Below are 12,692 nucleotides of genomic sequence, written 5' to 3' on the forward strand. Positions count from 1 at the left end.
AACAAGCTTCACCTGGTTTGAATTTTTTATGCATCCTTTCAATTAGCAATAGGCTTTGTGGCTACTTGGCCACAATCCCCCACGGAGCTGGAGAGGAGTTAAAATTGACCCCACATGTTTCTAAAAATGTCACTTCCTGGTCTCCCCCCTCACTATCTTTTACACGTCAGTCTCTATTGGGGTAACTTTATGAGGAAGTTAATGAGCAATCCAGCAGATAGAAGGCAAGGGACTTCCATTCTGAATCAGGGTTTTGATCTTGACCAGGCGCTCTCTGGTAACTGCCCTGGGTCTGCAAAGAAAACGGCTTTAGTCCTATTGTGACACTTGTCACTTCCCAGCCACTCTGGCTCAAAGGCAAGTCTCTGGAATGAATGCTGCTAGAAGCCAAGGCCTCTGTTGGGGCAACCAGAATTGCTCATGGCCTTCTTTCGAACCCGCTGGTTGTGAAGCAGCTGTTCTTTATTTTGGGCCAGTCTCACCGAGTGGTCAGGGACAAGGAAAGGGCCCTTCCCTGGAGGGGAATCGGGGCAGGCAGTGGGGTGATGCGAAGTCAGAAGCGTGCACCTCTCCCCCCAGCCCGCCTCAGCCTCCCTCTCGGCAGCAGCTGCCTGAAGAAAATTGTTTCTTGCATCTGCCAGCACTTTCCCTGGAACCCCAGAAGCAGATGGTGGACACGTGACTGTAAGCACTTATGACCAGCTCGTCCCTTGGGACCCCCTAGACAGGCTGTGACCAGAGTTAAGGATGGAAGAGAGCTGCGTCAGGGCTCGAGATTTCAAAAGCTTCAGAGGGAGGAGGAAAATAAGACAGTGAAGGCCTTAACCCCAGGGAACTCTTGAAACCCACTGAAGGAGAGACAGACTGTGAGGAGTGGGTGTGCTGAGGGGAGTTTAGAGCGAAAACAACTTTGCAGTTCCCCGATTTGGGAGACATTACCACCCCCAGCCTCGTGGAATGCACTCATCCTTCTCTAGAAGGAGAGCGTGTCCAGCCTGTCTGGTCGGGCTCGTGTTTGCCTTGTGGGGTGGAGCAGGATTTAGCCAGCTTTGCCGAAAGATCAGGAACAGAGTCCTTCTTAGGCTGTGGTCCGCAGCAGCCCCAGGATTGCATCTGTTCAGGCAGGAGTCCTCAGCCAGGGCCGTTTTACTCCCACAGGACACTTGGTGGTGTCCGGAGACATTGTGAGTTGTCACAGCTGGAGGGGTGTGCTCCTGGCATCTAGTGAGTAGAGCCCAGGGATGGTGCTAACGGTCCTACGACACACACAGCAGCCCCCATACAGCAAAAAAAAATTATCCTGCCCGAGATGCCAGTAGTACCAACGTTGAGAAACCCTGAATCAGCATCTGAGGGTGCGGGCTTTCCTGGAGTCGAAGCATCTTTCGTTGCCAAGAAGATTGTCCCTGAGACTCTGTCACAACTCTGGCACAGCGTTCCTCTAAACCTCAGGGGCGTGTGAATCACCAGAGAGGCTCCAGTGCAAATGCAGGTCGGGAGTCCACAAGTCTGGGTAGGACGCCGTGGCCACTGGCCACAGGTCACACTCTTAGTAGCGAGGAACTTTGACTGTGTTCATAATTTCTCCCTTATCCTTTCCCCTCCCCCTCTCTTTCCAGCCCCACCCTCAGCCTTCCCCGTCCTGCTCTGCTCGAACATTCCGTGCCCTGTCACTGAGGAACATGTTGTGGTGGTTAAACTCCACTGCCCAGATGACAGCTTCTCTCCAGCTATTGCCAATTTGGAATTCTGAGTGTTGATGAAATCAGCTGACTTAGTCGGAAAAAGGATCCCAAGGGACCTGATCAAACTACCCCTCCCACACACACCCTTGAATCAGCTTGTCCCTCAAAGCCATTTTTTTTGCAGGCTCTGAGACACTTAGACTGTGCAGAGCGCACGACTTTGGGGGATGCTTAGGCTTGATACAGCTTCCCAGCACATTCGGGTTCTAAACCAGAGGTTGACGGTTTCTAGAAAGGACCAGATAATAGATATTTTAGGCTTTGTAGGTCATACGGTCTCTGTTGTGACTACTCATTCCTGCCATTGTAGTGGGAGAGCCTCTCTAGATGGTATGCAAATGAATAGGTGTAGTGGTGTTCTAATAAAACTATTTACAAAAAAAAGTAGTGATCTGAATTTGGACCATGGGCTCTAGTTTGCAAACCCCCATTCCAGACAATTCCTATTCACGTCTCTGCTTCAGAAAAAAAGAAAAAGTCATAAAGGGAAAACCCTACTGCGAGCGAACTAAATCATCAGTGAGTCGTAAATGCCTAGAGGGCTAAGGTGAGTAGTTCCTCTTTCTTTTACTGCCCAGAAATGTAAAATGAGAATGCACCGTTTAGGTTGGCAGAAACACAACTGTCTTTCTGTGCCAGTTTCTTTGGAGGGGAGGGATAGGACTAGAAAGGGCAATAAATAAGGAACAGAAAGATACAGCAAAAAGGGCTGCGTTACCTTGAAGTCTGCGTTGGCTTCTCTCTTGACTTGAGCACGTCCTTTCTGCTCTCAGAATAAACAGAGAGAGGGAACACCGCAAAGATTGCCTTTCTTCCATCACACCCAGGGCATTCTTTGAAGGCATTGATTTTTCTCACTGTCACCGGCTTCTCTGAGACCTTCCATTTGCGGTGCGGGGCTGTTGCTCAGAATGACATGCTGGTTTTGCTTACAGCACCCGGGCTGTAGCTTCATGCTGACAGTTTAACCACAGAGGAGCAGAGGCGAAATTCCACGCCGACCTCTCCTTTTGGGGGCAGGGCCTGCGGTGCTGACGGAAACCTGCAGCCCCTGCAGTTTGTGTAGCTCCTGGCCACACCGATCGCTGGGGTAAGAGTAAATGCAGGCTGTTCGCTACACAGTGCCTGAGCACCGCTCACAAATCCTGCATTAGTTGGGGAGGAAAAGACCCTCTCTGTCTATTAAGAAAACAGTTCCACTGGAGAGAGAATGACTTCGAATCCATGGCTCATGCAGTCTGATGGGATTCTTCAGCCAGGTTCTCCAGAATGTGTTGGGGCACTGGGATCATGCCAGTGTCACACGTGGGGTCAGACTCTGCGGGCTCCCCAGAGAATTGAGTTGGCAGTCTCTGCCTCCCCTACCACACCTCACTTGCGGGCATGCACATGCACACATCCCGGCTTAGGCAGCAAGAAAAGTAAAATGTGTCTGTTGCAGCAGGAGAGAGTGACATAGGAGAGCCCCATTTGCTTGGACTCTATCAATATGCAGGGATTTGACACTGAGTCTCATGCTACACAGACAAATGGAATAAAGAGATGAATTTCCTCTGTGTAGAGAAGTAGTCCCCAGCTGCAGTTTGGAGGTACAAATTATTTTAACTGTGGCTCATCTTCAGTGAACATTGCCATGTGTCTGACCTGCGGGGGGTGTTGTCGTTCTCAGATTCATTCATTCATAGGATCACACCTTCATGCATTTGTTTGCCTTTACATCTGGCTGGGTATAAAATTCTTGGGGCATGCTTCCTTTCATTGGCAGTTTGGGATCTTGCTTACTACTTTCTTCCAGCATATAGAATACTGCAATACCAGGCAGCAAGGTGAGGGCTAGCAAACAGGCGTCAGTTCCTGCCCTCTTGGAGGTTCCAGACTAGCCCAGGACTTGAAGGTGAAAGAGAGACCACAAAAAGGTACTGCAATTGTGATGAGTCTTAACGAGGAAAAGTACATTTCTCCTCCTCTAATGTCACTACAACTTCCCAACTCAGATACTGTCGTTATACCCATTTTAGAGATGTGTCTCTAGAGGCCCAAGGATTGCCCCAAGTCACCCAGCCAGGAAGTAGTTCTCCATTTCAGCTCACAGGGAGGGAAGGAAGGTTTCTTAAGTTGAGGTATGATCTGTGATAGTCTGGGGGGCATGGAAGCTGCTAATTTAAACACATCTCCAGAGCTGTGATTAATAAGCCCAAACACTTTGTGCAGATCGAGGAGCTAATTATAAACCACCCGTCTTCAGCTTTAAAATTGGAGACGCCCCAGATGGTAGGCCGCGTAATGAAGCCACAGACAATGAGATTGACAGGTGTGACCGTGTGTTTCTGTTCCTGACGGTTAGCATCCCACCCATCTGAATTACAACTGGTTGTTCTTTTAAGTCCTGTCCCACTCCAGCTCAGAGGGTAGCTGCTTTTTCCTAGCTGTGGCAGTGTGAGGCTCCATTGACCTTAATTCCATAAATATTTATTGAGCACCAGTGGGGTACTCCTAGTTCTGGGGGGGGTCTGGTGAACAGGGGAACATGATCCCTGCTCCCAGGGGACATCCATTCAACTGCAAACATATGAACTTAAGAAAATAAGTCAGGGTGGGGACCTTAGAAATCAAGGCTACAAAGTGGTTGTTGGGGGGACAACTTGCTGCTTTAGAAAGAACAGTCAGGGCAGGTATCTCTGAAGAGGGGACATTAATGATGAGCAGAAGTCAGCAGTGCAGAGGGGAGGGTTTTCCAAAGAGGGCCGGAGTGAGCTCGCTGGTGGTGAAGGTGTAACTGAAGCCAAGTAAGCTGGGAAGAGCATTTGGTGGGTGATCTTGGAGGCCCCTGAGGGTCTTGAGGTCTGCATAAGGACTCTGGACTTTCCCAATAGTGAAATTAACCACAGAGACACCTGTTTAGGGGCAAATACATGATTGTTGCTCATCAGTGGGTAACATTGACCATTCTGTTCATGCTCTGCGTGCAGGAAGACCCTGGAGAAAAATCTGAGTTAATCAATAAGAAGCTTTATTCATAAGTAAATTAATGTATTAATAATGTCTGCAGTGAGCAGGTAGCTTTTGCAATCCCACCCCCATGTCCCTGAGGGAATAGCCTATGTTTCCAAAAGACAGGGTCAGGAAAACAGCTTGTTTGGGAATGTATGGTATTTGCTTGCTTGTTGATGCTGACCCTGATTCCACTCCAAGGCTTGAGGAGAAAGCCCAGCAAAGATCACTGCACCCACCTGTATAGCTTTTGCTTCTCCCTGTGATTTTGAAGAATGTTTTCCTTCCCTACTGGGTGGAGTTCACCTGCTCCGACGACTCATTCATCATCCTTGGTTGCTGTCCTGTCCTCTCCCGACTTCAGGTTGGGGAGGTTCTGGAAGTGATTAGGCTGTTGTAAATCAGCTTTTATGGTGTGTGTGTCAGAGATAAGCAGCAGGGAAAGGGGGAATTAAAGACCTCATCCCCAACTGCCCTGACAATTACCCCGGTAGTGGAATTAAAAAATCTAGATGAAAGTATTGTGGTTGGCAGAATAGTTTCTCCACAGGCATAGCCAGCGTTTATAAATTTGGCTCTTTAATGAGAACACTGCTTTATTTTTATGCCATGTTATTGAGGTATAGCTTATATATGAGGTAAAGCAAGCAAAATATTAAAACTGCACCTCAAGAAATTTTTCCATGTGTATCCTTTTATAACCATCACCCAGGTCTAGATATAGAACATCTCTGGCACCCTCGAAGTTTCCCTGAGGTCCCTTCCCGCTGCCCTGATCGCTGCCGCCATAGATGGCCTCAGGCTGCTCTTGAACTTCATGTAAATGGGCTCACACAGCACGTACCCTCTTGTGTCTGCCAGCATTTTCTACGACATTCATCCCTTTTGCTTGGTGTCGTTCATTCTCGTCATTGTGTGGAATTCCACCATATGATGGTTTCTCAGCTGCAGCATGACTGACCTCTGGGGGTGCATAATTTTTTGTTGTGGAGTCTGCCCCATGTGTGCAGCAACATCTCCCTGGCCTCTGCCCATTAGATGCCAATAGCATACACCACCCACCCCCCAGCCCCAGTAACTTCCTCGGACATGGAAAACCAAACCATTGTATATGCACACACTACAGTTTGGGGGAAACTTTTTATTTGGCAGTAATTTCAAACTTACTGAAATGTTGCAAAAATGGAACAAACAATACCCAGAATGTCCTCTTTACCCAGATTCACCTCTGGTTAACAGTTTATCCCATTAGTTTATCGTTGGTTCTCTCTTGTGCACACACACACATGCAATGTATTTCTGAATGATTTGAGAGGAAGTCACATCCAGCTCAGCCATGTAGTACCATATCCTTCCCTGTGTATTTCCCAAGAGGAAGGATCTTCTCCAACAGTATCATAATTACCACCATTATCAAAACTACCACAGTAGATTTGGCATAATATGGTTATTAATTGCCCATGTCCCAATTTTTTTTAAAGATTTTATTTATTTATTCATGAGAGACAGAGAGAGAGAGGGAGAGAGAGAGAGAGAGAAGCAGAGGGAGAAGCAGGCTCCCAAGGAGCAGGGAGCCCGATGCGGGACTCGATCCCAGGACCCTGGGATCATGACCTGAGCCGAAGGCAGATGCTTAACCATCTGAGCCACCCAGGCGCCCCGCCCATGTCCCAATTTTTGTCAGTCGTTCCACAGTTATGCTCTATAACATTCTCACTAGAGAATAAGTTCCAGAGGGATCAGGTATTCTATATTGTTGCCATGGTTCCTTCATGTTCTTCAGTGTAGAACGCTCCCTCAGACTTTTATGATACTGGAAAAAAAAATGTTTTAAGATATAGTCCCTTTTTTTTTAAATAGAATTTTCGTCATTTGGGAGTTTATCTCAGGTTTCCTTCTCAATCCATTCAGGAAATGTTCCTGACTGGAACATTGCCTGAGTGATAGTGTGTCCTTCTCAGGACCTACGTTGGGAGGCACGCAATGTCCAGTTACGCCTCATCGATGATGTTAAGTTGATTCTCCTGGTCAAAGTGCTATCTGATTTCTCCATTGTGTAGCTACTAAATTTTTCCTTAGAAACTAATACGTGGAGAAACACTTAACCACCGTGCAAATACCCTGCTCCCCCATCAAATTTTACCCCCCTGACTTGAGCATAAGTTGACTCTTGCATGAATCGATCTTTATGTACAGTGGTTACAAAATGGTGGTCTTCCAATCCAGCACCCCTTCCATGCATACTCATTCTGCTCAACATCCTACTGTATACAAGAGCCCAGTCTTCTCCCCCATTTAGTTATTGGTGTGTTTATCTGGTATAGGTATGGACTCATGATTTCCTCCTTTTTCAATGGTTTATGAATCATTACTGTTTTTAATGTTTTGATGCTCAAGTTGCTCAGCTTTGGCGAGTGAGAGTCCCTCATTTTTCATTTGTAACACTTCCTTCCTCTTTGGCATAGCAAGATGTTCCAGGCTCAGATCTTACATTCCCTCCTCCTGTCCTGGAATCAGCCCTCTTTCCAGACTCCTAATTCCTTTTAAGGGAGAATGGTATAAAATACAATTTATTGATCCTTTTTCCTATTAATTGACATTTGAGTTATTTCTAGTTCTAAGCTACTATAAAGAAAGCTTCTCCAAATACCCCTGTACGTTTTTTGGACCTATAAACTGATTTCTGTTTGGTGTATAATCAAGAGTAGCAATGGAAAATCACAGATTCGCCACTCTGTACACCCAAAAGAATTAACACATAAGTCTACACACACACGCACACACACACACACACACACAAAAGGACACAGATTTTCAAAGCAGCTTCATTGATAATTCATGTGTGTGTGTGTATTTAGCTTAAATAGATATTGCTAAGTAGTTTTTCAAGTGTTCAGAACATTAGTTTTGTCAGGGGAGTGGAGTTGTTGGCCCCAGCAGGGAGGGATGAATAATCAGTGGCAGGGGTCATAATGGGCCATTGCAATTCAAAGACATGTTTTCTGCAACCAGCAATGGCAAATTGCTCATCTTCCGACAGGTAATGAGTGCAAATGCTGAGATTTTACCACCTGGGCCATTCTTAAGCCTCTCTTTCGAGAGTGCTGCTTTAGGATGGGCAGCATGGAAGTTACCCAAGTCAAGCATCTCCCACTTCCTGCAGAATGGCTTATTTCAGTGGTGCCAGTGATGGCACCTAGGGACTGCAGGTCCATTGCTAGAGATACCCGCTGGTCATGGTGTTGTTTTAAAAAAAGTGCCTCCCCTGGGGAAGAAGGAGTGTCCCAGAGTCCCACTCACATCTTCTGGCTGTTAGGGGCCCATTTAAAACCCTGGAGCAGTCATTTACTGAAGAGCCTGAGAGAGTAAATATCCCTCTATGTACACCCAGGGAGTCACTTAGTGTTCCAGACATTTGGGCTATGGGGCTTAGGGACTACAGGCACAGGGGGAAGCTGCTGGAGGCTAACAGGAAAGTGAGCTGGTGTGGTATCATGGGATTAGATGTGAGGCTCAGTGTTGGTAGGAACTGCCTGGGCATGGCCCAGTGGCTGTCGCTGAAACCTTCCACATCCAGGATATGTGTCTCCTGTACTTAACAGTGCAGCATTAGATCAAAGGGGTAATTGACACACTTTGTAAAGTGAAATTCTAAACAGAGGAAGCATGGGTAAGATGCACAATGGGCTCCTAGTGACCTCGATGAGCCTTTGGAGGAATTAGTAACTAGTAAAATATACCTCTGTGGATGCATTTTAACCAGGTATCCTCTCTAGGTGGGCACTACCCCCCCTTGTGGAGCGGGGAGAGCTCTCCCAAACATTCTGAGAGCGCCTTTGTGCAGTGTACAACTGCACAACCGTATGCAGCGATCCTGGATAGACGGCGGTTCCGATGAACAAGACTGCACGTTTGTATTAATGTCCGTGGTCCTCTCTTCCCTCTCTCCCCCCAGGCCTGTCTGCCGATGGTGGCGCCAAGCGCCAGGAGCATCTCTCCCGGTTTTCCATGCCCGACCTCAGCAAAGACTCTGGAATGAATGTCTCCGAGAAGCTGAGCAACATGGGCACGCTTAACTCGTCCATGCAGTTCCGGAGCGCAGAGTCGGTTCGCAGCCTGCTCTCTGCCCAGCAGTACCAGGAGATGGAGGGAAACCTCCACCAGCTCGGCAACCCCATTGGGTACAGGGACCTGCAGTCCCACGGCAGGCTGCACCAGAGCTTTGATTTCGAGGGGGGGATGGCGGGCAGCAAGCTGCCAGGGCAGGAGGGCATGAGGATCCAGCCCATGAGCGAACGCACGCGGAGGAGAAGTACCTCCCGCGACGACGCTCGCCGCTTCCGACCCCACCGCTCCAGGCGTTCCCGGCGCTCTCGCTCAGACAACGCCCTCCACCTGGCCAGCGAGCGCGAGGCCATCTCTCGGTTAAAAGAAAGGCCCCCGCTCCGAGCCAGGGAGGACTACGACCAGTTCATGCGCCAGCGGAGCTTCCAGGAGAGCTTGGGCCAAGGGTCCCGAAGGGACCTGTACGGCCAGTGCCCGAGAACGGTGTCGGACCTGGCCCTGCAGAATGCCTTTGGGGAGCGGTGGGGACCCTACTTCACCGAGTATGATTGGTGTTCCACCTGCTCGTCCTCTTCGGAGTCTGACAATGAGGGCTATTTCCTAGGAGAGCCCATCCCCCAGCCCGCCCGCCTGCGATACGTCACAAGCGATGAGCTGTTGCACAAATACAGCTCCTACGGCCTCCCCAAGTCTTCCACGTTAGGGGGCAGGGGACAGTTGCACAGCAGGAAAAGACAAAAGAGCAAAAACTGTATCATCTCTTAATACGATTGGGGTCAGGGAATGGGGGAAGATGGGAGCTAAGAATGTACATCCAGAAACTTGCACTGTTTTCAGTTTTAAAGCGCTTTCCGGGGGTGGTTGCTGGAGGAGAAGAGGAACATGGTGCCAGTTGTGGAGGCAAGGTTCTAGACTGACTCAATAGGTAGTCCCAGTTCTCGGCATGTTGAGTATTATTTGCACATTTCACTTTGGAAACGCTGTAGACTCTGTGGAGGCCAGGGTTGGCCCCTTCCTTCCCGTCAGTCTGTGTGGAGTCGCCTTTCGCAAGATGGCAAACTGTTTCCCGCTCGCTTATATCCTCTCTGGTTCTCTTACTTTTAGGACCCTTTTTCCAGTAAGTAATTTGTTTATTAGCCAGGACCCAAGACTAAGTTATTTACATGTCCATTGTAAATGCAATGTAAATGAGAGTTCTGATAAAATATTTTTGTATTTTGTAATATCAAAGGAATTTCTATATCGTAGGACTCAGTGAAGACTTGCATGCACATCCAACATTGTCTTTGAGTAGTATTCAGAGGTGATCCAGGACCACCTTTTTTTTTTTCTTTTTTCTATACAAATTTGTTACATGTCAGTGAGACCTTTTTCAAAGGAGTTTATTCAATTTGACTTTTTGTGGCTGAAAAAAAAAATGAACTATTACACCCAAAGTATTTTATGCTCCATTCCATCTTAAGGAGATATCCTTAAGTCTGCTCCCACCCTCAGTAGAATTTCTTCTCTACAAAGTGATAGTAATTTTTTTTTAATTGCAAACGTAACTTTTGCCAATTAGAGAAACCAACCAGTGTCCGTAAAGTCCCGTGAGCAACGCCATCCCTGCTGGGAACATTGAAGTTGCTTGCTATTGATCTGTCCCTTGGGGAAAATGAAAGTGACTGTGAGTGGTACCCGTCGTGTGATGTCAGCATGACGTTGTTTTGAGTGTGGCATTATTTTCTGGTGCTCATGTTTCCTGGATTATATTATCTGCTTTCCTTTACCAAGGCAGACAGAACAGCTGCCTTAGCCTGACAACCGGTTGTCCTCAGTGCAAATGAACTTAAGCAGTACACATGTAGGGGCAGAAGGTTCTGTGGGGCTCTGGGAGTGACGGGGTGTTCTAGATCGTACGTCATGCGTGGAGAAGGAACAAGGGAATTCGAAAAGCAGAAAGCAAGTCAAGGGTGGAGACTGAAGGGGAATATGAAGGAAGGTCAGAGCAAAGAGAGCTTCTGGAAATGAAGTAGAGTGGAGGTGACCACTACCTTGAATAACCGCCCCCCCCCCCAGTGCTTGTGGAAAGAATCCAGTTTAACACACCCCGTAACCAGAGTGTCTGGGTTACCCAGGAACGGGAGCTGCTCGGGAGATTTCAGGGTGATGGCCTTGAAAAACAAATGCTGTTCAGAGGGGGATTTTCGTGTTGAACTTTGGGGACTGTTGGTCAGACAGAAAATGGGCTCAAAAGTGAGTTTGCTTGAAGAAGACATTTAACGGTTGTGTTGTTTATAGTAAAATAAAACTTCCTACCTTGCTTCAGTTCAAAACGAAGCGCTGGCTTTTTCTTCCATTCTCCTCCTCCCTTTAATGGATTGTGGCAGTTGAAATAATCCATCGGAGGACCCACCTTTAGTGAGATGTACTGTTGATGTAGTACACGGTGTATCTCAGTGCCCATCTGCCATGGTGAGGTGAGCGTGGTCTCTTTTCAGTATAGTAGTTAATATTTTCTAGTATTTTTTTTATGGAGAGAATGTGAAAAGTGGCTTTTCAGACACCATCCCAAATGGGTCTGGGGAAAAGAAGGCTGTAAAGGTCGTGGAAATGGCACTCCATTCAGGATGTATTAAAATAATTTGCTTTTCAGGTATTAATATGACATTTGTCATTGTCACTGATTTTTTAAAAAAGCAATGCAAATGTTGGTTGTGGCTGTTTTCCGCATGCTATCTTCATATCTAAATGCTTCATTAATTATCCAAGCCTCCGGAGAATTAACTCTATTACGTTTGTATAGTAAGTTTGTAAACTGCTTGGCAAAACTGATTAAGAAATAATGTGCAACACCATGCTACTGAAGTGGCAGGTTTCTGGTAGAAATCGGGCGAGTCCAATTTGGAGTTTTGAGTTCCTTGATTGATAAGAATAAAAAGGCATTTGGGAAAAAGAAAAGAGAGACAAAAGTAGATCGCTTAACATAACAAACAACTGAAAATCATGTCTGTCCTCTGTGGCCTGGAATCCAGTGAAAGAAATTCTCCTGGTAAAAGCTGCTTTCTAACTCCATCCTTTTCAAAAGTACCTCTTATTTTCCCCAGACGAGGCTTGAGCCACCATCAGCAGAAAGAAGAGGGTGGCCGGAAATCGACCCGTAGCCACATCCTGTGAAAGGGTGGGAGGGATAAGTGACTTCAGAGCTAGCTGCCCAGGGAGCATCTGGCAGCTCAGCTGGCCAGAGCCTGAAATATACTGAGATGCAAGCCTCAGGGTCACACTGTCTATAACCAAGTTCACCTCCGTGTGTTCCATCTCAGCTTCTCCCCACCCCACATGCAGCCAGGCACCTTACAGATGATGCCCAGGAGGCTGGTAAAATCATCACAAAGGTGATGGGACCTCCAAGTGAATGCCCTGGAGAGGAGTTCTACCCGTTCGTGATAACTTACACCTAACATCACGGAATCCCAGTCCCAGAAACTCAATGCGTTCTCTTCTGAGGCAAGAACTTAGGGTCCTCACCCGATTCCTCCATCACAACCACGAGCTCTTCCTGGTCAAGTTTTGCCTGTGAGTGGGGCTTATACTCACCTCTTCCTAGATTTCTTTTCCTCTTCGATAGACTGTTCTAGAAAAGTAATCTTTTCCTAGTTTCCTCATCTCTAATACCTTGGGTTTGCTTTTCCTACCTCTCTTCATATTGGTCTCCTTGTCTTTTGGTTAAAACCACCACTTTGGACTTCAGGTCATTTCCTACCCCTGCTCAATTCAGTGGCAACAGAATGCACTCTTTCCCAGGAAGAAGTCGCCCTTGACGGTTTCCTGAATGGCCCTGCCAATACATGCAACCCTTGATATTGTGAACAGCTTTCTTAGCAGCCTGGTGGCATGGAGTGTGGCATTCAG

The 12,692-nt window shown here is 47.3% G+C and overlaps 1 protein-coding gene across 2 annotated transcripts in view; it reads left to right on the top strand.

Moving 5' to 3' along the window:
* PRICKLE2 (prickle planar cell polarity protein 2) overlaps positions 1–9,566 on the top strand; it is a 309,331-nt gene extending 299,765 nt beyond the window's left edge. For both annotated transcript variants that reach the window (XM_028110449.2, XM_088027678.1), the window contains exon 9: positions 8,692–9,566. In XM_028110449.2, the coding sequence (XP_027966250.1) occupies positions 8,692–9,566 (875 nt within the window). The remainder of the gene's footprint in view (positions 1–8,691) is intronic.
* The last annotated feature ends 3,126 nt before the right edge of the window (positions 9,567–12,692 follow it).

The sequence above is a fragment of the Eumetopias jubatus genome, unplaced genomic scaffold, assembly GCF_037043125.1.
Source record: "Eumetopias jubatus isolate StellerSeaLion01/CBP00866 unplaced genomic scaffold, mEumJub1_p1.0 scaffold_1, whole genome shotgun sequence".
NCBI classification, from domain to species: domain Eukaryota; kingdom Metazoa; phylum Chordata; class Mammalia; order Carnivora; family Otariidae; genus Eumetopias; species Eumetopias jubatus.